This window comes from Ambystoma mexicanum, chromosome 1q (genome assembly GCF_040938575.1).
Source record: "Ambystoma mexicanum isolate Mex_15411 chromosome 1q, UKY_AmexF1_1, whole genome shotgun sequence".
Taxonomy (NCBI): Eukaryota; Metazoa; Chordata; class Amphibia; order Caudata; family Ambystomatidae; genus Ambystoma; species Ambystoma mexicanum.
Genome location: NC_090922.1, coordinates 1,215,896,900 through 1,215,920,546, shown reverse-complemented (window position 1 = coordinate 1,215,920,546; position 23,647 = coordinate 1,215,896,900). Strand labels below are relative to the sequence as shown.

Sequence of the window (23,647 nt, the reverse complement as noted above, 5' to 3'; positions counted from 1 at the left end):
TCTGTACCTGCAGTGCATGTATGTGTGCTGCTCTCCATGTTACCTCTCGGTGAAGGGACATGGTGGGAATGGCTTGGTAATCTGCTTGCGGCCTGGACCTTTGCCTTTGATGTGCGTTCTAACATGTGCGTCATGGGTTTTCTTAGTTTGTATTTCCTCGCATGTGTTGGATGTATGATGTTCTTCCCAACAGGAGGGTAGGAATGAGGTACAGACAGGGAAGGGTAACAGCATGTTCAAGACCAGATGGAATGATTAATGGAAGTGGCACATAGCAAATGAAAATGGAAGTAGATGTTTGTAGAAGTTCAAAGGTTTTTCTGCAGGGCTGAACTCAGCCTCACTGCATCTTCTCATGCCCTCCTCAGTAACGTATGTAGGCTTGCTCCCTTCTCGCCTATTCCACTCATTGGCATCCAATGCCCCTCTACCGTCCACTATGTAATACTGTAAGTGCCTAGGAACATGGGCTGTCCTTCGGTAAATCAATTCCTGGATTTTTAGATCCCTTGTTCGCTCCACTTTGATAACCTGATGGTCGCTTTCTTCCACAATTGTCTTATACTTTCTGTCACATTAAAATTAGATTTAAGGGCATGAGGGACCCTGAGTTTGCAGAGTCGATCTTGCGCCTTTTGCTTGTGTGTCCGTCTCCAAAGAAAATTATCACAGAGTGGGGGGGAGGGGGTGTGATGTGTTTATGCAACTAATCTCATCCTTTCTGAAATCTTTAGTACAATAAGGCAGTCATACAAGATTCGTATGGTCCCTCCATTTAAAATTCTTGCCACACTTCGCTTTAGCTTGCTCATAAGACCACACAGTATAATGCGACATCCTACACAAACAGATTTCACTTGTGTTCTCAATGCAGTAAAAGCATAACTATTAGCATGGCATTTTCAAACATCATGTGACGACATTTCTGGCACATTATGCGCCCCTCTGAGTGCTTTCGCTCTCTGTTCAATATCTTGCAATTTAGGAAATTTGCTGAGAAAAATACACAGCACAAAAAACAGCGTATTCTGGCTTTTTCAATGAGGAGGAAGTCTAGACTAGTCACTGGATATTTAATATCTGACTTCCTAGACAATGCCTTGCAAAGTATGAGAACATACCGTAGAAGCTGATGTTGTTTTAAGAAAAGGAAAGCCACGAGTTTTCCACATCGAAGTAATGTGTTGTCCACCCAGCATTTGCACATAGCTATCATCTTAAAATGTACTTCATAGAATTAACCTACATTTACATACAATCACTACTTGCACAGATTTCGTGTTGCAGGTTTAGGAGCTCTGCTCACCGGTCAAACTAAAGACAGCAACATTCTGATCATGAACACATATACACGAGATCAGATTGCATAGCCATATAAACAGTGGCTTCTTGGGACCTATGGATCTCGATAGTCTGTGGTTCTTTGGGTGAAAGCCATAGAGGACGATTCTACAAGCCAAGCACCATCTATTTTGGGATAGCATTAATGAGCTGTCATTTTGGAACATATTACCCCAAACAACAATAGGGAAAGCCTGAATGTGAATGTATAATACTCTATAGAGCACCAACACTAAGAGGGAGAAATCGTGTCTCTTTTGGTTTGTTTGCTTATCGATCGCATTGCCTATAATCAATAACCTTTATGGTTTACTATAATGGTGTGGGTCGAACTTCAAAGTTGGCCACTATGAGGCGTGTCCAATTGTGTGTCTGTGTTAATGTTCCGCAAATGTTTCATATTCCTTGATTGGTCTAAAATTTCGTTGACTGCATCGCTGGTGGAATAACTTCATTGAAATAAATATATATATATATATGTTTATACTGTTTTTTTTAATGACACATTTCATTGATGCAGAAGTTAGACATTACTGAATAGAACAGCATAAAAGAAAACAGTTTTGGAGGAAGGCACCATTAAGCTTTTCCCCAAACGCATTACCTAAAAGTCATAATCCGAATGTGAAGAGCAGACATGGGGGTGGGCAGACCAAAGCAAGTTCACTTAGAGGACTGTGACCCGGAAGTGCAGATCCAGCTCAGATTATAGTCAATGGGGGAAAAGTGTACTGTTTACAAATACTCCCCTGCAAAGCCCTCCATGACCAGGAGAGGGGAAGGCCCCTTGCATTCTCTGCATGGGTGCATTTGCATGGCTGTACCATAGCTTTTGATAATAACCGTACACACTGTTTATTAATTTCGGAACGTTTGTTGACCTTTAATGCTGAAATAAAAGTACGTAAAAATGGCAGTGCTAAAAGGACAAACGATACTGTTTTCGAAGATGGCAAAAGCATTGAACTAGTTAGTAGTCGAAAATATATGAATAGGTAGCACTGTGAAAGTGAAAAAGCATTTTCACAAGGATGCATAGCTGTGTAAGCACAATCACAGACATTACGGAAACATGCATTGCCAATGCCAACGGTTTGGGCTTTTGTGTAGGTGTGGCATGATGGTAGCATGTGCAAAATGGTGCAAGTAGATGGCCATCCAATAGCGGTGGCTGGCAAGTGCCTAATAATTATTTTATTACACCAGTAGCAGGTTTACAACTACAATTAAGTCATTAACTCTCAGAAGACTGCTTTAAAAAAGAATGCCAGGCACTATAAGTGGAAAGTTTGATAGTATGGCTTGAGTAAAAACGAGCTCAAAGAGTTCCCACAAAGAGGTGTTTTGGGCGGGGAGGAGCAGGAAATCGGTGGGAATGGCCATTGGTATTGCCATGGACAGTCAATGGGTGGGCAAATAACCAAACAACACCTACAGGCTGTGTGTCCTTCCCCATATGCCATTTCACCCTATCTATACTCTGATACAATAGATTCGACTTAATGGCGTCACAAGCGACTACTAATCGCCCAAGCTAATGTTTAAGCTTTTAAACAAACGTGTTGAGTAAGCACTGGTAAATTAACAAAGGTTTGCAATCTTTTTTGAAGCAGCGGCATCTACTGTTCTTTGCCACCAACCATTCAGAACACTTCGGAATCAAAAGACTGCTCGTTGCGGGATGATGACGTATATGAATGCATCTTCCAGCCTATTTTTCCTGTGTGGGCCTATACCATGTGGATAGAAATCACCCATCACTTGGGATCACTGCAGTCTCCACCAATCTGTGTCATGCCAAAGGATGTAGGTGGGTAAACCATGAAGAAGCAGAATGCACACCTGCCCTAGGTAATACTTGTGCATGACGTGTTGACATGCTTGCCTGTTTATGTAGAAGCACATCATATTTGTAAATCAGCATCTGTTCGATTTTTGTGTATGTGCATATAATATTTAACTATTCTATGGATGTCACTTGATGAGGTTGCATGTATCCCAATGTTAGCCTTCTGGAGCGCCTCGGGCCACCTCACAACACGGCATGCTGCATACAATGAGGGACTCAGAGACACGTCTGGTGCTTGCGAGGTCCCGGCGGCAACTCCCGTTCGGGGCGCATTTATTGATCACGTGCATGCGTGAGCCCAAACGAGGCTTGCGCATGCGTATACGCTCGTCACTCTGTAACATTCCTCCTTTTCTTTAAACAGAAAACAATTAACAATATGTAACATAACAGTGACTCGACGTGAGTTGCTCAACCTTGGCTGCTGCCGGCTCAGTCACCTGAGTCCATGATATAGTCTTTGAATCGTTGTCCCTGCCTGGGAGGGTACCGACTGCTACTCCCAAGGGTTGTGGCTCGTACGTGAGTGACAGTTTGCCCTCCGGGTAGCGTTTCTAGACCAGCACGGTATCGCCCACAGTCAGTTCTTTCTCCTGTAGACTTCTCCTCTCGCTCTCCTTCTCGTTCCTAACCATTCTTTCCTGTCTGACCCGGGCATCATCGATCACTCCTGGCGCTCTCCCTTCCAGCTCTGGGAGAAGCCCTCTTGGGCATCGTCTGAACAGGGCCTCCACTGAGGAAACTCCCATGGATTGATCTGGGGTTGTTTGTACTCCCGCAAGAACTTAAACAGGTTCCTCCTTATTTCTCCCCCTCCATTCGCAGAGATCTGAAATGTTTTGTTTAAAGTCCTCATAAATCTCTCTGCTTCTCCGTTCGCCCTGGGCCATAGTGGTGTCACTTTCCTGTGTTGTATCCCCCTGTCCTCTATATATTTTGCAAACTGACTCCCCATTGTCCGAGCATAGGATGGTCGGAAACCCGTGGGTCGCAAACATTTTCTCTAGGGCTAAAATGGTGTGGTCACATGCAGTGGATTCGACCAGCTCTACTTCGGGATACCTCGACCACTGGTCTATAACGGCTAAGAAGTACATCCCTATGCTGGTTGAGCTGGAATCTGCGTGTACTGTTCCCCACGGGTGTTCGCTCCTGTCCATAGATTTTGTGGGGGGTGCCCTTTCTGCTGGACTTGCGGCCTGACACGGCAGGCATCTCTGCACATGCTCATCCACTCTCTCTTCCAGGTCGGGGAACCACACTTTTGGCCTCAGTCTCGCTTTGGTTTTGGCAGACCCCTGGTGGCCTGTATGCGCCAGTATAGGCGCGTTACAAATGCCATATATCATATCATATCAGTTCAAGCACCTTAGGCACGAGTGCACATGGGATCACTATCTGTCGGCCCCGTAGGAGCGGGCCTTCCTCTAAAATTGACAGTTCGTGCCTCACCTTCCACAGTGCCTGCAAATCCTGTTGCGCTCTCACTTCTTGCCTTGCATTGTTTTTCAGGACCTCCTTCCACTCTCCACTCCTGATAGCTGACTGGATGACCTTGAATATTTCATCTTCATCAGACGCCCTGGCGACACCTTCTCGCGACAGTGCTACTGGCATGGCCACCTCTACTACGTTGTGTATTATTTCTTGACACGTCACAATCTCTCCCTGGCCTTGCTCCCATCTGCTGTTAGGGTGGCGGGACAGGTAGTCGGCGGGGTTGTTTGTCCCGGGCCTGTACTGAAGTTTCACCCCGTATTCTATGAGTGACAGCATCCAGCGTTCAATGCGTGGGGGAGGTTTCGAGGATGCCCCAGCCATGATGGGGATCAGGAGTTTGTGATCGGTGACCACGACCACCGGATTCCCAAGGATGTAGAGGCGGAAGTGTTGGCAGCCCCATAAAATTGCAAGCGCTTCTCTCTCGATTTGAGAGTATCTTTTTTCTGTCTCTTACAGCACCTTGCTTGCGTAAGCGATTGGACACGTACTTCCTTGTGCGCCTACCTGCAGTAGTACGGCCCCCAAACCTACGGGGCTGGCATCCACCACAATCTCCGACTCGACTGCTGGATCAAAGTAGGCCATGGTGTCTTGATTTGACAGTGCCAGTTTGATGTCCTGGGACGCTCTTTGTTCCCTTTTGTCCCATGTCCAAGCCACGTCATTCTTCGTCAGGGCTCAGAGAGGTTCCGAGAGCGACACAAGTCCCTTGATGAATTGGCTGCAATAATTCACCATGCCAAGGAGGCTGCAAACTTCTGCAGGCAATTCCGGTGCTGCGGCCTTGCGAATGTCGCAAACCTTTTCCAGGTCGGGCAAGATCCCCCCTGCAGGAAAGACAAAACTGAAACATTCTATGCAGTCTCTAAACAATTTGCATTTACTTTGGTGCAACGTCAAGCCTAGTTCGCTCAGTCTCTGTAGGGTCAGTTCTAGCCTCTTCATGTGTTCCATTTCCGACGATGCAAACACTAAAATATTGTCGCTCATGTTGAGGACCCCATGTAAGCCAGCCAGTGCCCCCTGATCATGTTTTAAAACACGTCAGCGGCGGAGGATATTGTTATGAAGTGACTTCCAGGCTTTCTTGTGTTACTTCTTAGGTTTATTACAGGAATTTAAGGACACAATTACAGGAAGGATAAATACATGAGAGTATGGACTATATCAGCACTGGCCCCATCACCCAGGCAGGGGAGCTCTAACTGCCTCAGTATGGAACCTTCAGATAAACATTCCACCATCCACACAGTGACATTCCATGTGACATCACAGGCTCACAGCAAGACAGCATTACACAGACAGTCACTACATAACACATCTCCTTTCCTTACCAGGCACACACACAGAAGGTCACTACACAACACATCTCCTTTCCTTACCAGGCACACACACATAAGGTCACTACACAACACATCTCCTTTCCTTACCGGGCACACACACAGAAGCAAAACAATAAAGAGTTCCAAATAGACTCAGCCTATCAGGTGTACCAGATTAGTCAATACGACCAAATACCACAGATCACCATGAGACACTGGCCAGACATCCCAAGTCCATCTGCGTACCAGGCACTTGACCACCGATGACCTAAGATAGAATTACAAGAGTACTATGCCAAACAGGCTGTCCGGAGAAAACGCAGTCTTTGGCACAGCAAAATATAGGAAGAATATCGCAAAAAAAAAAACGAAGGCGCTACCTTCTTTAGATATCTGTGGAACAATCCGACGCGACACTAATCTACTAAGTTTCTAGCCCTACTCCATACTGGCAGAGGCGCTACCTCTCGCACAACAGAATGTTCCACACGCTGGAGGCGCTACCTCCCTCGCGTACACTAGGGTCCATGCTCACCAGAGGCGCTACCTCTCTTCAATACAATTCTTCGCATACGCACCGGAGGCGCTACCTTCTTCAAACACCCTAGTGACACGCACATCAGAGGCGCTACCTCACTTCAGAACTTATTTTGCAACATTAACGGGAGGCGCTACCTCCCTCTAATACCAATTGAGCCACACTCACCAGAGGCGCTACCTCTCTCACTCGTGACCCACATACCAGAGGCGCTACCTCTAACTACTACTACAATGTCACTCAAGCCGGAGGCGCTACCTCATCTTCATACCAATAGTGACACAGACACATCAGAGGCGCTACCTCTTTTTTTTTTTTTTTTGTGTTACTTCTTATGAGAGTATGGACTATATCAGCACTGGCCCCATCACCCAGGCAGGGGAGCTCTAACTGCCTCAGTATGGAACCTTCAGATAAACATTCCACCATCCACACAGTGACATTCCATGTGACATCACAGGCTCACAGCAAGACAGCATTACACAGACAGTCACTACATAACACATATGCCAAAGCTCAGTCTCTTAAATTGATATAGCCCCTCGTAGGTCGTGAATGTCGTATGTAGCGTGATTGCGGGTGAAGTTCAAGCTGATGTTACCAGGAACGTAGGACCAACTTTGAAAAGACTTTGGCCCCTTGCAGCTCACTGACGACATCATCCAGCGTTGGGGTAACATGGCGTTTCCTTTTTATGGCCGCATTGGGCAACCGCATGTCCACACAGATGCGGACAGCACCTGGTTGTTCGGATTTAGGTGCTACTACAATTGGCGATACCCACGGCATTGGGCCCTTCAACTTTCTCGATAATGTCCATCTCAATTAGAGTCTGCAGTTCTTTCTCCACTTGCGTTCTCAAATGGAAAGGTATCCTCCTATGCTTGAGGGCAGTGGGCCTTACAGTCTCGTCAATGTGCAGGCGAATCAGTGCCGCTTTTAGCTTGCCCACCCCTTGGAAAATGTTTTCAAACCTGCTCAGGAGTTGTTCAATGTCTGCCTGGTACACTGCTAACGTGAAATGGATGATGTTCAGGGCCTCGGATGTTGCACAGTTTAGGAGAGAATGTGGGCTGACATCCGTCACATAAAATCGGGCTTTTGATCGCATTGGGGCCATGGGTAACTGGTGCAACAAAGACCCCTTGGATCGACAGCGGCGTGTCGCCTCCGAATGAGTAGATTCTGGCTTTCATACATTCCAGCTGAGGCGGGCCAGGGAGGGCCTTGTAATGCTCTGTGGCCAGAACACACACTGATGCACCTGTGTCTATGAGGACCGGTGTGGGGGTACCTTTAATGTCCACTACGCAGGTGGGTTGCCTTCTTTTCTTGGCTCCCATAGCTATATTGGATATGAAAAATATTTCTTTGTCCTCTTCTTCCTCTTCAGCCAGGTTAAGTCTATGTGTGTCTTGTTCTAGCGTGGCTATGCTCCTTGGCCTCTTGAAATTGCCACCGCTCACCTTCGCAGGGCCCCTGTGGGTCGTCACTGGCGCTGCAGCTCTGCACATTCTTGCGTAGTGGCCCAGTGTGTTGCACCTTCCACATACCCTTGACTTTGCGGGGCAGTCCTCTGCGTGCGGTAGATCGTACCCGCAGTATTGACACACTGCCACTCATTGTCCCATCTGCACGTGCTTGACAGCTGGCACAGTCGTGCACAGAATTGGTCTTGGGACTCAATGGCGTGTTGCTTTTCGCCACACATCACGAACCTGTCAAAGTCCACATTCGAAAGCGGTATGAAATGATTCTGAAGAGCAGTCTTGATGGTGGCATATGTCACCACCTGAATGTTCAAGGATTCATAGATGTGTAGCACCTCGGTTCCCGCTGAGTATAGCAGCATTGCAACCTGTGCATCGTCGTCATCTTCCCCAGTCGCTCTGAAGAACATGTCCAGCTTCTTGATCCATATGAGCCACTTGGGCCCCAACTTGGAGGGTGGGCCTGAAGTGTCGAATTCCGGCATCGGTGCCAGAGTGCCATGCTGCCAACCTGACACTTGCGCAGGTGCCGCTGCTTCCCCTTCTTGATCACTCATTCTCACAGGTCGCACAGGCACCTCATCCACATGTATGAGGCCGCAAACCTTTCTCCCCTGGGCAGCACTTCACTGCTGGAAGAACGTTGGCAGCAGTGAGTTTCCAGTCCAGCACTGCTGACCACTGACGTTTCTTTTTGTTGTAGCATACAGGTCTTGTTCCAGTAACACCCCCTGGATTGGGCCTTCAGGCTGGGATGAATCTCCTTTTTTTTTATGTGGGCCCCAGGGCCAAAATTGCGGCTCCCCTTGAAGGAGAACCACAAAGGTTCCAAAAATTGTAAAGTTCCAACACGTGGGCAGCGCACGAGCACCGAGATGGCCGGCGGTATCAGCGTTGGATTCCGGCTGCGTAGTAGGCTGCGTAGTAGGATAGACTGCCATGCCTTGCGGGTCGTAACTGCGTCGCATTCACACTCCCACTCCCACCACGAGCTGATGTCCTTGTCGCCAATGTTAGCCTTCTGGAGCGCCTCGGGCCACCTCACAACACACACACGCATGCATACAATGAGCGACTCAGAGACACGTCTGGTGCTTGGAAGGTCCCGGCGGCAACTCCCGTCCGGGGCGCATGTATTGATCACATGCATGCGTGAGCCCAAAGGAGGCTTGCGCATGCGTATACGCTTGTCACTCTGTAACACCCAAGAAATTATATTTTTGGGATGAAATGTTGCTTTTAAACTGAAGTACCTTGAGGTGCTGTTTACAGAATTGTTGCATGGAAGATACATACACATGTACGCTCTTCAATATGTGAACACTCAAAGGTGAGTGAGCAGAGGGCTGTGCTTGTGCGAAGTGGCCCTCTATTTCGCCACTGCGATTGTGGCTGTCACTGGCAAAAATCTAAACGGAAATTCATATTCGGGTACTAAAGATTGGATTTTGATATCATGGTAAAATAAAAACACATATAACCTATACAATGGTATTTTAGTGCGAATGTAGCCAACTTCAGGAATCAGGGTTGAATAATGTACACTGTGTGATCAGCAAATGGACAATGAGGAGGCATGGGCAAAAGAATAGTGCTCTTTGGAGGAAAAACATTATGCTCTCATTCTAGTTTCCTCTTTTGGAACACCATGGTATGTAGTGTAGGCCGCATTCTCAGTTTCCCTCCAGGAAGTGCTTACTAGAGAGTGGGACAGTCCGTGAGCAACTGGATGGAAGTAGGTCTCTTGAAAACCCTGACACTGGTGAAGGATGAGGTGGGTAAGACGCAAAGGTGTGTGGCGGCAGGCACCGGTGTAAGTGTATGACACTCAAGGATAGGGGCAGCTGACAAAAAGCATGGCATCATTAGGCCAGGAACCAGCGCACCCCAGAATGGGTGCATGGAATTCTATTCCCCCAGACATCCATGAAATAGCCCACAAGGATTTGTTCAAAACTAAATTAAAAGACTACCTCCTCGCCTCTGCGTTACCTTCTTTACCTACCTCTCATCTGCTGTTTAGCTAACATGTTGTCCTTGCCTCTAACCTGCCTCTGCCCCTCACTTCCTCTGCCTCCACTCTAGCACTTCACCCATCATGGTCACAAAAAATCTATATGTATGCATTTTCCAGTTGCCCTGAGAGCCTGAAAGCTTATATTTTCCTAACTCTCAATATTATACAAATAGACTGCATTACTGACCCCTTCTCATTTTCAAGGTGAAGCGTCTGAGGTGTCTATATTCACCACCCTCCCTTCCACCCTCAAGATGACCACTGTGCTCATTATTATATCATTATTACTAATAGTATTTTATTTTATTTAGTACAAGTCATCAGACATCCTTTTGGGCGCTGCCTATTGCATTATGTTGCTGGTATAGCATATGAAGAGTACCCCTTAAAAACAACACATAGCCAACTGTGCTACCAAGGTTTGGCATTCCACAACCCCCACTTTCCCACTAAGTCATGAATTAAGCAATATGACCCGACCGGCGGCTTTACCAACTCTGGTAATGCCCCGGGGCCCATAGTTATAGGTCCGAGCGAAGCAAGGGCCTTAAGGACAGCCCGGGGGTATTACCTGAGTCGGTAATGCCCTCGCTGCTCGGGTCATATTGCTTTTTGTTCCCCAGCCTGCAAGATCTGCGTTACCGGGGCACTAAAAGCACTTTTTTTTGTCAATAGAGCCCTCATATGTGGGGCATGACCAGTCTGGAAATGCCCCAGGGCTTTTGTTCAAGCCCTCCCATCGCTTGGGCTTGTTACTGATGCCCCAGGGCATTACCAGACTGGTAATGCCTGCCTCATCGGCTTCTATTGCTTAAATACAAGACACCGGCAGACAAAGTGAGAGAGATCAGTGCTATCAGCGTGTCAGCTTCATGTAGTTCTAGGGCAAGTGCAAGGTGGAGGTGCTCTTACACACAACTCCACTCTCTGCTCACTTATAATATATACTCTCATATTGCTAGAAAATGGTGGTTGGGGAAAGGAACAGCAGGATTAAAGCTCTGACACCTATCTGACAAATCCCCTTTATCCAAGCAAAGTGACATATCCTCTCTGCCACAGCTTTACTGATGAGCATCACTATCTCCATTATAGACGCTAAGGCCACTGCCCGCCCAAAAACAACTTTCTACTGCTTCAACATCATACCTTTATACATGGGCCCATCCCCTCCTTACTTTCAGCAAATAACAAGATTTGTTTTACCACATATTAATAGTTTCTCTCTGGCCTGACTCACAGTAGGGGGAACATTTACCTATCATAAGTCTCCAAGGTGATAAGACATTCCATTACAATAAGAGTCCTAGGAGCATGTGGGTCTTGGCCTGTGGCCTCTGGGAGAGTTATGGACCAGTCAATACCATAGATAAACATGTCACGATCTCCCTCCGCAGAGCTAATACTTTTACTGATGGAGATATTTTTTTAGTAGGATAGGAATTAATAAAATTGCTTTTTTTAATTTTAATTGAAATTTAGCTGAAATCAATCAACTTTTTTCAATTTATCATATTTAAATACAAAAAAGAAAAAGAAAATTCTACATTATTTACATGATCATCAAAGAGTTTCGAAAAAAACATGTTTTAAAAACAAGCAAAACTAAGTTACAGAATGGAAACATTCTAAGCTTAGTTACACAATTCATCTTGAGTTATGAAAAATAATTGAAGCGATATCAATAACTTCGACTTATAGAAGGATTATCAATATTTCAAAAGTGTTTTCTATGATAACCCTTGATTTGCGGAAGTTTGACTGATGTGCATCAAGTCTCTACTTATTAAAACCATTTACAGTAAAAAAAAATCCTTGAAATAATGCCATTCTGTAATATTTCATCAACAGTTTTTACAAGTTCCATTAATCATTCAAATGAAGATCATTAAGGAAGTCACTGATGCTATATTTATGCTCATATTAGCAGAGTTAAGTAGGAAAGCCCATCTGAGGTTCGGCTGAACATTTGCAACTGCAGTCATGTGCTTCTTGTATAATTTATTTCTTAATGGAATCAAAGCTATGCATTCTATGATTAAGTGTTCCAAAGTTTCTTTTTGTGTTAAATCACTGCAAAATCTACAGAAATTCTCTGTCATACCTATTTGTCTGCATTGGGCCAAAATATCACGAGTGGCCTAGAGATTAAGTCGCATTCCTAGAATTGCCCTACAAACTTGTGGAGATGGAGATTTCGACAAGTAGGCTTCAGGACTCCCCATTTTCTTATCAACATAGTATTTGTTATTAAAATACTTATATTGTAAGCATAATGTACGAGTCTCAATCCAATCATGGAGAAAGATTTTCTTTTTTGCTCTAACGGGATTCATTATGAGTGTTTCAAGATTAACATCTACCACAACCATAATTTGGTAAACATATTTGGTCCATTTCTGGATAAACAAATGATTCGATGTAAACAAATATGAAGAAAATGTAGCCAAATTGACTCTTCATTGGTATTCACAAGACATTTTCGAAGTAAAGCACATAATTGCCAATGATATTTTGCGCTTAACGATGTAAGACCGAGCTCATATCTCAAACAAGGACCAGGAGTTGATTGTGGTACATTTAAAATATGTCTCCAAAATGTGGCCTCTAATTTATTCAAACCGTTAATGTTGGTAACAGCTCTTGCCTCCAACCCATACAATAACACCGGTGTTACTTTTTGTTGCCAAAAAAGTAACGCCAGGTTGATAGTAAATTTGCCATATTTATGGAGAATTAATTTAGTTTGAGATATTGTGGAGGTCCATTTATTTTGCAATGTCTGTATGGACGAAGAATTTCCTTCAAATTGTGAGCCCAAGTATTTGTAATTGGGTACAACATCTAATATGATATCCTTAACCTTCCCTACATATTTGCTTCTCTGATTTACTTTGGGGGTATATGCTACTATCTGTGATTTATTTACATTCATCGACAACTCATTCTCATCAAAGTAAATAGCAAGCGCAGATATTAACTTTTGCAGACCTGTTGGGGTCTTTGAAACAAGGACAAGATCGTCAGCATGCCATAATGCTTGTATAGCAATTGAGTTCATTTTAGATGAATCAGATGCTGTAGTCAAGAAATATCTTTTACATCATGGATGAAGAAGTTGAAGAGGGCTGAAGCTAGGATACAGCCCTGCTTCAACCCTCTTGATGTTCCAATAACCGCAGACAGCAGACCCATAATAGTCAAACGGACCTGTATGGACGTCGAAGAATAGGGCAAAAATGATGTCAATCAGATTTTGAGGACATTGTGCTTTGATGAGTTTTTCAATTAGCTTCACTCTGGGGACTGAATCAAATGCTGCATTTAAGTCAATAAATGCAAAGAACAAAGATGTTTTTGTGTTTTGTGCTTGTTCTTTTAGAGCGTTGAGTATCATTAACTTGACTGCAGTCCCACGGCCAGAAACAAAGCCGGTCTGATTTTGATCACGACAGTTATTTGACTGTGTCCATCTATTAAAGTCCCTTAGGACTAGTCGATTAAAACATTTTCCTGGGAGTCCAATAAAGCTATTGGCCGGTAGTTCGACGGTGTTCCCCGATCGCCGTTTTTAAAGATCAGACTATTAAAGAGGTGTGCCATGAGTCCGGAATTTTTTTAAATCTGAAAATGCGCGGAAAGATGTTATTCAACATTGTTGCCCAATGTTTAGCGTGTTGTTTTAGCATATAGTTGGTAATGCCATCAGGTCCAGCAGCTCGTGATGATGATGTCTTTGCTATTAGTTCTTCTATTATGGCCTCAGAATATTCCAGAAACTAAGGAGTTGTGGATTGCCTTTTATACTGGTATGATTCAAAGGACTTGTCAGCATACAACGCCATAAAGTGTGTTATCCATTGGTTTTCAGAGACTCCATTTATTTGAGACTGGAATTGTTTGTTGTTTGTGTTTATATTTAGTAATTGCCAGATTTGTGAGGCATTTTTATTCGATGCTGCTACCAAAAATGCTTCACCATCTTGCTGATACATTTTGCCCTTGTGGGAACTGGCCCAATTTCTGTAGCGTGATCTCATCATTTTGCGTGCTTTGATCCTCTCAGTCCATGGAAGTTTTCTGGTTGTTCTCAATGTCTTTCGATATTCTTTTTTTGCCTGTTGCATCAGAGGGTCAAATGTGTGATTATGAGATCTTCTTGTTGGAATATACAGATGTTTATATAGTGACAAGGCATCCACATAAGAGTGTATTTGGTTTAGTTTGTCTTGCATCTTCAGAGTCTCATTTAGCGATGTCAGGTTCTTCGGGGACCATTTAAAACGAGATTTAGCATTATTAATGCTTAGTGCTTCAGACATCCATCGTCGTTCTCGCAGATCGTCATGATTATTCCTGGGCCAGATTAACATTAGCGTGTGATAGTCACTCCTCGATTGTGTTATTATCTTAAAACTCGTTGACAGCATGAATTGTGCCTCTGATAGATATATATAGTCGATGGTACTTGACGAGGGTCCTCTCTGCCATGTCACCTGCGATGGAATATCACCAGGAAGTGATCCGTTGGCCATTCTTATTCCTACATGTGTCATAAAGCTATTCCATTTATTAATATCTTGTTTTTTTTTCCTTAGTGATTTTGACAGAATCGAGATTGAGATCTCCAGCTAGTATGACTGATGTTATTCCTTTTGTTTTTGCGATCAATTTAAAAGCTCTGACAGATCTTTATAGAAGAGGCCATCAGATATTGCTGCTGGATTTCTATATAAGTTAATTAATGCCAAATCCTGAGAATCAACTGAGATTTTGACAAGTTGGATGTAATTATTCGGGCTTGCCCAAGGTTGTAATTTTAGACCTGAGCTAGATTTTACGGCTACTAAAAGCCCTGCCGTAGGACAACCCTTTTGCATTGATACCACTGGAATAATGGATACTTTGTGATTGTACCATGTCAGAGTGATTTGAAGGGCTACTATGTCTGCCTCAGTAAGGTTATTATTCTGTTCTGTTAGTAAGTGACCGTACCCCCTCGTATTCCAGATTACCAATGTAAGAGAACTTGATTTTTCCTCAGTCACTTTTTGCTGCAATGATGGTTATGCTTGAGGAAAGGGTGGTTGTCCTATCGTAGTTTGTTGTTCTAAGGTGCAGTACACGCACTTGCACTCATTAATGCAAGGTTGTGTACTTAGTTCTGTTTCACTCGATGTTTCACACTTCTTCCTTTCAGGATCTTGGGCCAGCAGGAAGCCCATTCTGAAAAGTTCCATCCTTGCTTGCCATAACCGGATTTCATCCATAGCCGAACTATGGCTAAGTTCACATCACAGATGAATTCTACTTGATCAATAAAATTGAAAAAAATTGCTTCTGTTATTGTATTATTTCGAGTAATGTGAGCAGAACCAAATACATTTCTAGACTTATTTGCTGGTACCTGAGGGCTGGTCAACATCTGACTGAGTGAATGTTTAAATGAGCGCTCGAGGGACTTGTGTTTTAGTGATTGTGTTGAGCTTGCACCAGCCTACCACAGGCAGCAAGATAATACACATTTTATTAAGCCTTTTGCATGCATATTAAAATGGTATATAAGCAGAAATGAACAACTACCCTTTATAAAACACACTGGCATTTAAATTTATCAATCAATCCATACAATGCTAATTGATAGTATACATTTCGTAATAAATACCTAACCACATTAGATTTTAAAAATTGGTACAGGCTTCCATTCAATTTCATATAATTTCACCCATCCCAACTATAAGATTCATCACTGGCTTTTCTAATCATAATTGACTGTACAGACTTTTATGTTGATTTAATTACTCTTAATTAACATTGTACAATGTATACTCTCCCAAACATTCATGGCTATGACAGTCATCACAAGGGATTCTGCTGCCACACTCTTGGACCAAAACTGATCCGTTAAAATGCTGACTGGTTGTGTGCCAAAACGCTCATAATTATTGAAGTAAATTTTGGTTGCCTTCCCACAGGCAGACAAGTTGTGGCTACTGGTTTTTATAGACTTCGCACACTGGCGACATAATCCTCTGTCACGAAGAATAATCTGCCACGCGCCAATGTGCTCCATAACCAGAAGAATGTTTAATCGCAGATACATGATAAAACGCCTTAGTGAGTATGTACATGCTTTAATCAAGTACCTGCGAGGCTTAAGAAAGTCAAAGCTTTGTTTAGCATACTCCTCGTAGCGTTGTCTTTTATCAAGAATACATATAGATCTTGCTCTATCTCATTCTTATGCCTTGAGCTTGACTTTACTACCAGGGCATCTACAGCAGTAATTGCCCACACATACATGGAGGGGGCTTCGGCCCACACTGATAAACACTGATCCCTGACCCCACTATTTGTTAATGTAGCAAAAGACTGTTATGTTGGCATTCAGTCTGCTACCATGGTTACGGCTGCAAACACGTAATCATCATCATGTTGTGTGACAGGAGGGACATCTAGTAACCATGTAAATATAGTAACCATGTAAATAGGTCCATCCGTCACCTAAGCCAGTAATCACATCAATCAGACACGGGCGTGCCTCGTGCATCCTGCTCTTTTTTTCGAAAATGTTTTTTTCAAAATAATTGCCCCTTCATAATATCTCTTTTAATCAGTGTTACAGCCATGACATGTGCTGTACCGCCAATATCTTTGCGGATCACATGTGGCCAGAATGTTTGATCTAAGCAATCCAGCACTTTGGTGTGTGCCCCGCCCTTTTTACCATGACAACGGGGAATACATATGCATACTTTACAGTAACGACATGTGCCTCTGATATCTGTGTGGATCACATGGGCTCTTAATCGTTCATCCACGCAATCTAGCGCCTTGCCGTGTACACCCTCCCGTTACCATGGCAAGGAATGTACACACATGCATCTAACTCCATGACATGTATACACTGGAGGCCAGGAGTAGGAGTAATTTACTTACCAATTTTTCCTTGTACCTAGCGAGTAGATACATCACACTACATTATGATTGCAACGTAAACCTTTCCAAGATGGCCTCTGCTATTTATAGCACTGTGCCCATAGCAACGGCATCCGCATCACAAGATCGCCGTGCCAGCCATCACGACCAGCGAATACCCACTCCCAGCCCTGGCACCATCATTTTAACTCATGCCACATGACCCAATCACAGGTAATTCCTTTTTTCCTATGTTACATAGTGCACTAGTTGACCGCTAGCACTAGCAGGAGCAGCCTGTATTTACCTTGTGCATTTTTTCAGGGTACATACAAGGTCCAGCTCTACAGCACTACTCCATGCGGTTTTGATCCTGTGGCGCACCTATGCTAACTTAAACAAGGTAAGCATTCTCTCTTTTTTACGCCCCATATAGAGTGCTTCACCTAATAGAGTAGGGATACACTAAACCCTCCCATTCCATTCTTGTCTCAATAGGCGTCCATTTTGTTTTCGAGCGAGGAGACACTGCAGGTCTCTGGACCCTATCCTTCCACCTGTGGCCCCAATTGCCTCCCACAGCCGTGTCCACCTTTCTCTCTGGGGACACTGGGTGATTGAATCACATGTCACACAAATTAACTCCTATAGCACCTCCCTTACTGTACTTCATTCAATTTCACAGTACTCTCTGAACACCAAGACGTCACAGTCTCCCCTGTCCTGATGAAGACCGTAAGAAGAACAGGGCTTACACAGCCCCCACAAAAGGCAGAAAACACTGTGGTGTAGACAATTACTCTCGAATCACAGTGCTGCAAATGTGTCACTGTACCTAACTTATGTTCATTATATGTACCCATTGCAATTGTTTATGTTTTATGACCCCTGTCATTTCTGTATATCAACAGCAGAATCTGTACTATGTTGACTCTATATATGTATGTACAAGGAATCTAACTTGCCTTTGTTCAATCACTTTGGCTCTATATGTAATTATTGGTGTTCTGCATTATACTAAAACCAATAAGCAGGTATATGCAAATTACCAATGGGGGTCATGGGAGTGCCTCTACCAGACATTAGTCGAGGTTACGAGAGACTTACCCAGAGTCTTTAGCTCACTATCTTTCACAGAGAAGAAATATACCAAACATATCAGTCTTTGTCCTGCCCTGGGGCAGTCCAGCACCGAAACGCTAGGCAATTCTCCTCTGAACAAGAGTACCAACATCATCCCCAGACACGTGTTTCGGTCTGGTTGGACCTCATCAGTAGGGAGGAGCTGTGCCTCTCTAAGCATAGTGAGCAAGGGGTCCACGTCTGGATTCCCCTAGTAACTTAGGGTGAGACCCAAAGTTACTTAAATATGCAAATTACCAATAGGGGTCCTGGGAGTCCCTCTGCCAGACATTAGTCCTGGTTACGAGAGACTTACCCAGAGTATTTAGCTCACTATCTTTCACAGAGAAGAAATATCCCAAACACATCAGTCTTTGTCCTGCCCTGGGGCAGTAAAGTGTTGGGTGTCTTGACCCACGTTCAAGTTATTATGCTGCACCATTTGGTGCTCTGGGCTTAGGAAATCCAAGATGGCGGAAACACCCACTTTTGCGCCAGAATCCAGGAGAACCGCGCAGTTTTGCGCACACCAAAATGGTCCCCTGACCTGCCACCCACCAGTGCAAAAAAAGATGGTTCTGTTCAAAATCCGTTTTTATTAATGTCAAAAATTGCTAAGATCATGGGCCCGAAACCACCAAACAAAAATCCAACTATGGTTGAGTGTTTTACTTTACTCTACTGCAGATCCACATCAATGCCATGTCAAGCAAGGATCATATACTATCAAGTAAAATCCTTTCTTTTTGAAATGTATTAATTCAAGACAGCTGTCAAAAATAGGTGCAGTACCGGCATTGGACACTGACCGGCGCTGGCGCTCTATAAATCCTGACAGGAGAGCTGTCTTGCAGAACTGTGCAGTGAACAGAAGGGGGTGTTATGTAATTAAAAGTTCAAAAGACTTGCTTTTCCTGAGAGCCATTAACACCTCAGAGACACACACAACAGCCCAGGATATCACATGGCCCTGTTGATTGAGAGGGAGGAGTTTCCCCTGCAGCCTGCAGGACACAACACAATAGACCCTTTCAATTGAATGGGGTATGCTGATTTTGGGTGTGGACTGTAAACAAGTCTTCTGGAAGAAGGAGAGGCCTGTGATCTCTGACTCACCAAGCTTCTGGGGGCGGGCCAGACTGGATTGTGGATTCATATTGCAGCAAATATATGTTTAAGTTAAATTGCATATAAAATCTTGTATTAAGCTCACAGAAATGTACAATTTGGGGGTCCTTAATATGGAAAATGCCCTCACGATCTGAGACCAAACTCCAGTTTGTGCGGTGTTCTGGGACCAAACCCCGCTATTTATTAATATTGCAGACACTGTGTTTAGGATAGAGACATAGTAATTTCCAGTAATTTGCTCAGGGAAGGGGTGCAGGTCTGTGTAAATTTCGAGGAAAAATCAATATGGCAAAAGTCACTAAAAAGCACAAAATGTTGCCATTTTTGAACCCAGGCTCTGAGGGGGATCAGAGTTGGGCGAGAGTGTATCTTAAATTAATCTGTGAAAGGTGTATGTAATTTCAACGACGTGTGTATCAGGGAAACCTGTTAGTTATGAAAAATGTATTTTCTAAGTAAAAGCAAAGGGGCGTTTCTTCAATAGACTGTAAGACTCTGACACACTATCCCTTCTCAAATCAGGTCACAGAGAATCCTTGACCTATCAAATCAGGAGAGGGTTGGGCATGCAGAATGAGCTGACCCACCCACTTTCAAAAGACATAAAAAGAGCAACTGAAAGCCAGACAGGGACATTCACTTTCCACTTTCTTGCGCAGCGTTTTGCCGGACCAGAAATATCCAGAAGGACCATCTCCAGAACTTAGAATCCAGACTTCAGAACTTGTAGCAGAGAGGGCTGAACCACCAGCTAAATCCTTTTTCAGCAGGCCTCAAAATCTTTTGCAAATTATTCAAACAGCCGGGCTGAGCTGTTTGATTCCGGCTAGAACCCTGTGCCAGTACCCAGAAAGCAGTGCTGTATCCAGAATCCACTTGATCCAGACCAGCAGAACCAGAGACCAGACCGCTGTGAAGTGCAGAGCAGAGCTGACCCAGAGAGCTGTGACTTCAGAACCACCCGCCAGGAGTCCAGTCCAAACCTGATCAGACCTTGACGGCCTATTTCAAATTTATAGTGTGAGTACTCAGCCAGAACAGTGCAAACCAATCTCTTAGTTTAAAATAATCTAATTCAAACCATTTCCACCTATCTGGAACTGCATCATAGAATTGTGTGTCCATCCTGTTGATCCAAAACCTTCCACAGCGCATCAGTCATTCTGAAACTTTAATTTCATTTCTGAAAATATATCTCCACAAAATCGTCCGTATCTTTGGAACCGTGTGGGCTAGGAACGAGATTTAATTTTCATTTTAAAGCTAAGGTTCTAAGCTTTCCAACAAGCCTTTCTATTCCTTATAGTTATTCCGTAATCACGCTTGACGCATTCGGAAAAATTGCCGCAAATTGAAAAATGTGCTCCTGTCAAAGATAGCCGTCTTTTGCTTGAACTGCTAAAATTCGTTTTCAACCTGCTAATCCCTCATTGAGCATTGCCAATGTGACTTGAACTAATCTTAAGTAGCTATCACCTACCCTGAATCTCCTATAGGGAATTAAAATCATTTTTAGCATATTTTCACTTCTTGGCAAACCACATTTAAAGTATTTTGCCTGTGTTTGAAAATCATCCCTGTGATCTAAGCTTGCTAGGGGGGAATTGAACTACAGTTGATTGTATTCCTGAGAACTGTGTGCTCTCCTTTCCATCTTTTTATATTGCATAAGAGGGGGGGGGTGAATTGCCACCAGGGGAAAAGTGAACATATTATCTCTTGTGAAACCCTATCAGCTATTTCTGTACTGCATTCTTTACATCATTGTTTTTCCTTGAAACCATAAAAGCATTCTCAGTTACCTTGTGGAATCAGAAAAAATACAATATTATGGCTGTTACAATGAGCAAAGGAAAATACACCGACACAGGCTTATAAAGATTCCCAGAATCTTTATTACAAAACTGAACAGTATTCAACAAAGTACACAAATAGCTATTTGGCCGTCAATACATCACAGAGACCACCAGCAGGGTTCAATGTGAGAAGTGACAGAATTTCCTAGCTGGACATCGACGCATTTATACAATTTGTAAAAATGATGTCCAGCCCTCTTACAGGTTAATCATACACTGGGCTACGGTCGCGCCAGGTTCACTTTCCTAATTTACATATCTTGTGCATGCGGGTTACTTTTGAATACATTTACTAACACACTCTGTTATTCTTTAATCTAACATTTACACTCTTTACATGCTGGTTTAATACAGACCAAACAAATGTTTCACTTATTATATTTGGATAGCATTACTGTTTTATATACTTGTAGGTCAACTTTGCTAATTCAAGTTATCCCCTGCTCCCGAGGTCAACAAAGGACAAGGCCTACATGATCCTAACATATAGCCCGAGGGCAGGTTAGACATTAACTCCCCTACAGAGGTTGGAGAGGTTAAGGCAAGAACAAGGACACACGAGACGGCCATTTTAGATTACAGGGTGACTTTGTATAAAACCCCAAAATGGCGGTTTCTAACCTAAAATGGAGGCTTGATTCAAGATGGCGGCTTACATTAATTTCTAAGGTCAAGACCTTGCCGTAGAGAGTTATTTGCGTACAATTTTAAGCAACTTGGCATAGGCCAATATACATACAAATCATTTGTAATAAGAGGCATAAATTAATATCCGGTTCGAGAACCTTATCCTCCCTATACTAACTCTTAAGTAATTAAATCAGTGTGCTAGTGTAACATCATCCATTGTTGATCACTCTCATATGCCTAAGTGTGCTATCAAATATTAATTTATTATAAAAGTGATATATATATATATATATATATATATATATATATATATATATATATATATATTGTTTAATTTTTCCAATAAATCTTTTAAATTGCAAAACAAACCTACTTCTTGGCTCAGTGAGGTCAGGGGGATACTAAGAGAGGGGCGTTGTATAAGGGTTTATCATCCGGAGTATAACTTGTCATAAAAATATATAAATAAGGGCTTCTCTTGGGTTTCCCAGACAAGGCACTGACTTAGTGGGATTGCTGAATTGAAGTCACTTAACACCAGCACCAAAGTGCTAGGCAATTCTCCTCTGAACAAGAGTACCATCAGCATCCCCAGACACGTGTTTCGGTCTAGTTGGACCTCATCAGTAGGGAGGAGCTGTGCCTCTCTAAGAATAGTGAGCAAGGGGTCCACGTCTGATTCCCCTAGTAACTTAGGGTGAGACCCAAAGTTACTTAAATATGCAAATTACGAATGGGGGTCCTGGGAGTCCCTCTGCCAGACATTAGTCCTGGTTACGAGAAACTTACCCAGAGTCTTTAGCTCACTATCTTTCACAGAGAAGAAATATCCCAAACATATCAGTCTTTGTCCTACCCTGGGGCAGTCCAGCACCGAAATGCTAGGCAATTCTCCTCTGAACAAGAGTACCAACAGCATCCCCAGACAGGTGTTTCGGTCTGGTTGGACCTCATCAGTAGGGAGGAGCTGTGCCTCTCTAAGAATAGTGAGCAAGGGGGTCCACGTCTGGATTCCCCTAGTAACTTAGGGTGAGACCCAAAGCTACTTAAATATGCAAATTACCAATGGGGGTCCAGGGAGTCCCTCTGCCAGACATTAGTCCTGGTTACGAGAGACTTACCCAGAGTCTTTAGCTCACTATCTTTCACAGAGAAGAAATATCCCAAACATATCAGTCTTTGTCCTGCCCTGGGGCAGCCCAGCACCGAAATGGTAGGCAATTCTCCTCTGAACAAGAGTACCAACAGCATCCCCAGACACGTGTTTCGGTCTGGTTGGACCTCATCAGTAGGGAGGAGCTGTGCCTCTCTAAGAATAGTGAGCAAGGGGTCCACGTCTGGATTCCCCTAGTAACTTAGGGTGAGACCCAAACTTACTTCAATATGCAAATTACCAATGGGGGTCCTGGGAGTCCCTCTGCCAGACATTAGTCCTGGTTTCGAGAGACTTACCCAGAGTCTTTAGCTCACTATCTTTCACAGAGAAGAAATATCCCAAACATATCAGTCTTTGTCCTGCCCTGGGGCAGTCCAGCACCGAAATGCTAGGCAATTCTCCTCTGAACAAGAGTACCAACAGCATCCCCAGACACTGTTCCGGTCTGGTTGGACCTCATCAGTAGGGAGGAGCTGTGCCTCTCTAAGAATAGTGAGCAAAGGGTCCACGTCTGGATTCCCCTAGTAACTTAGGGTGAGACCCAAAGTTACTTAAATATGCAAATTACCAATGGGGGTCCTGGGAGTCCCTCTGCCAGACATTAGTCCTGGTTACGAGAGACTTACCCAGAGCCTTTAGCCCACTATCTTTCACAGAGAAGAAATATCCCAAACATATCAGTCTTTGTCCTACCCTGGGGCAGTCCAGCACCGAAATGCTAGGCAATTCTCGTCTGAACAAGAGTACCAACAGCATCCCCAGACACATGTTTCG

General features: G+C 43.8%; 1 protein-coding gene across 1 annotated transcript in view; it reads left to right on the top strand.

Annotated features, from left to right (window-relative positions):
- The window catches only part of LEPR (leptin receptor), a 1,083,230-nt gene that overhangs the window by 807,509 nt on the left and 252,074 nt on the right, over window positions 1-23,647 (top strand). The window contains exon 11 of the mRNA XM_069641975.1: window positions 2,952-3,151. Coding sequence (XP_069498076.1) covers window positions 2,952-3,151 — 200 coding nt within the window. The remainder of the gene's footprint in view (window positions 1-2,951; window positions 3,152-23,647) is intronic.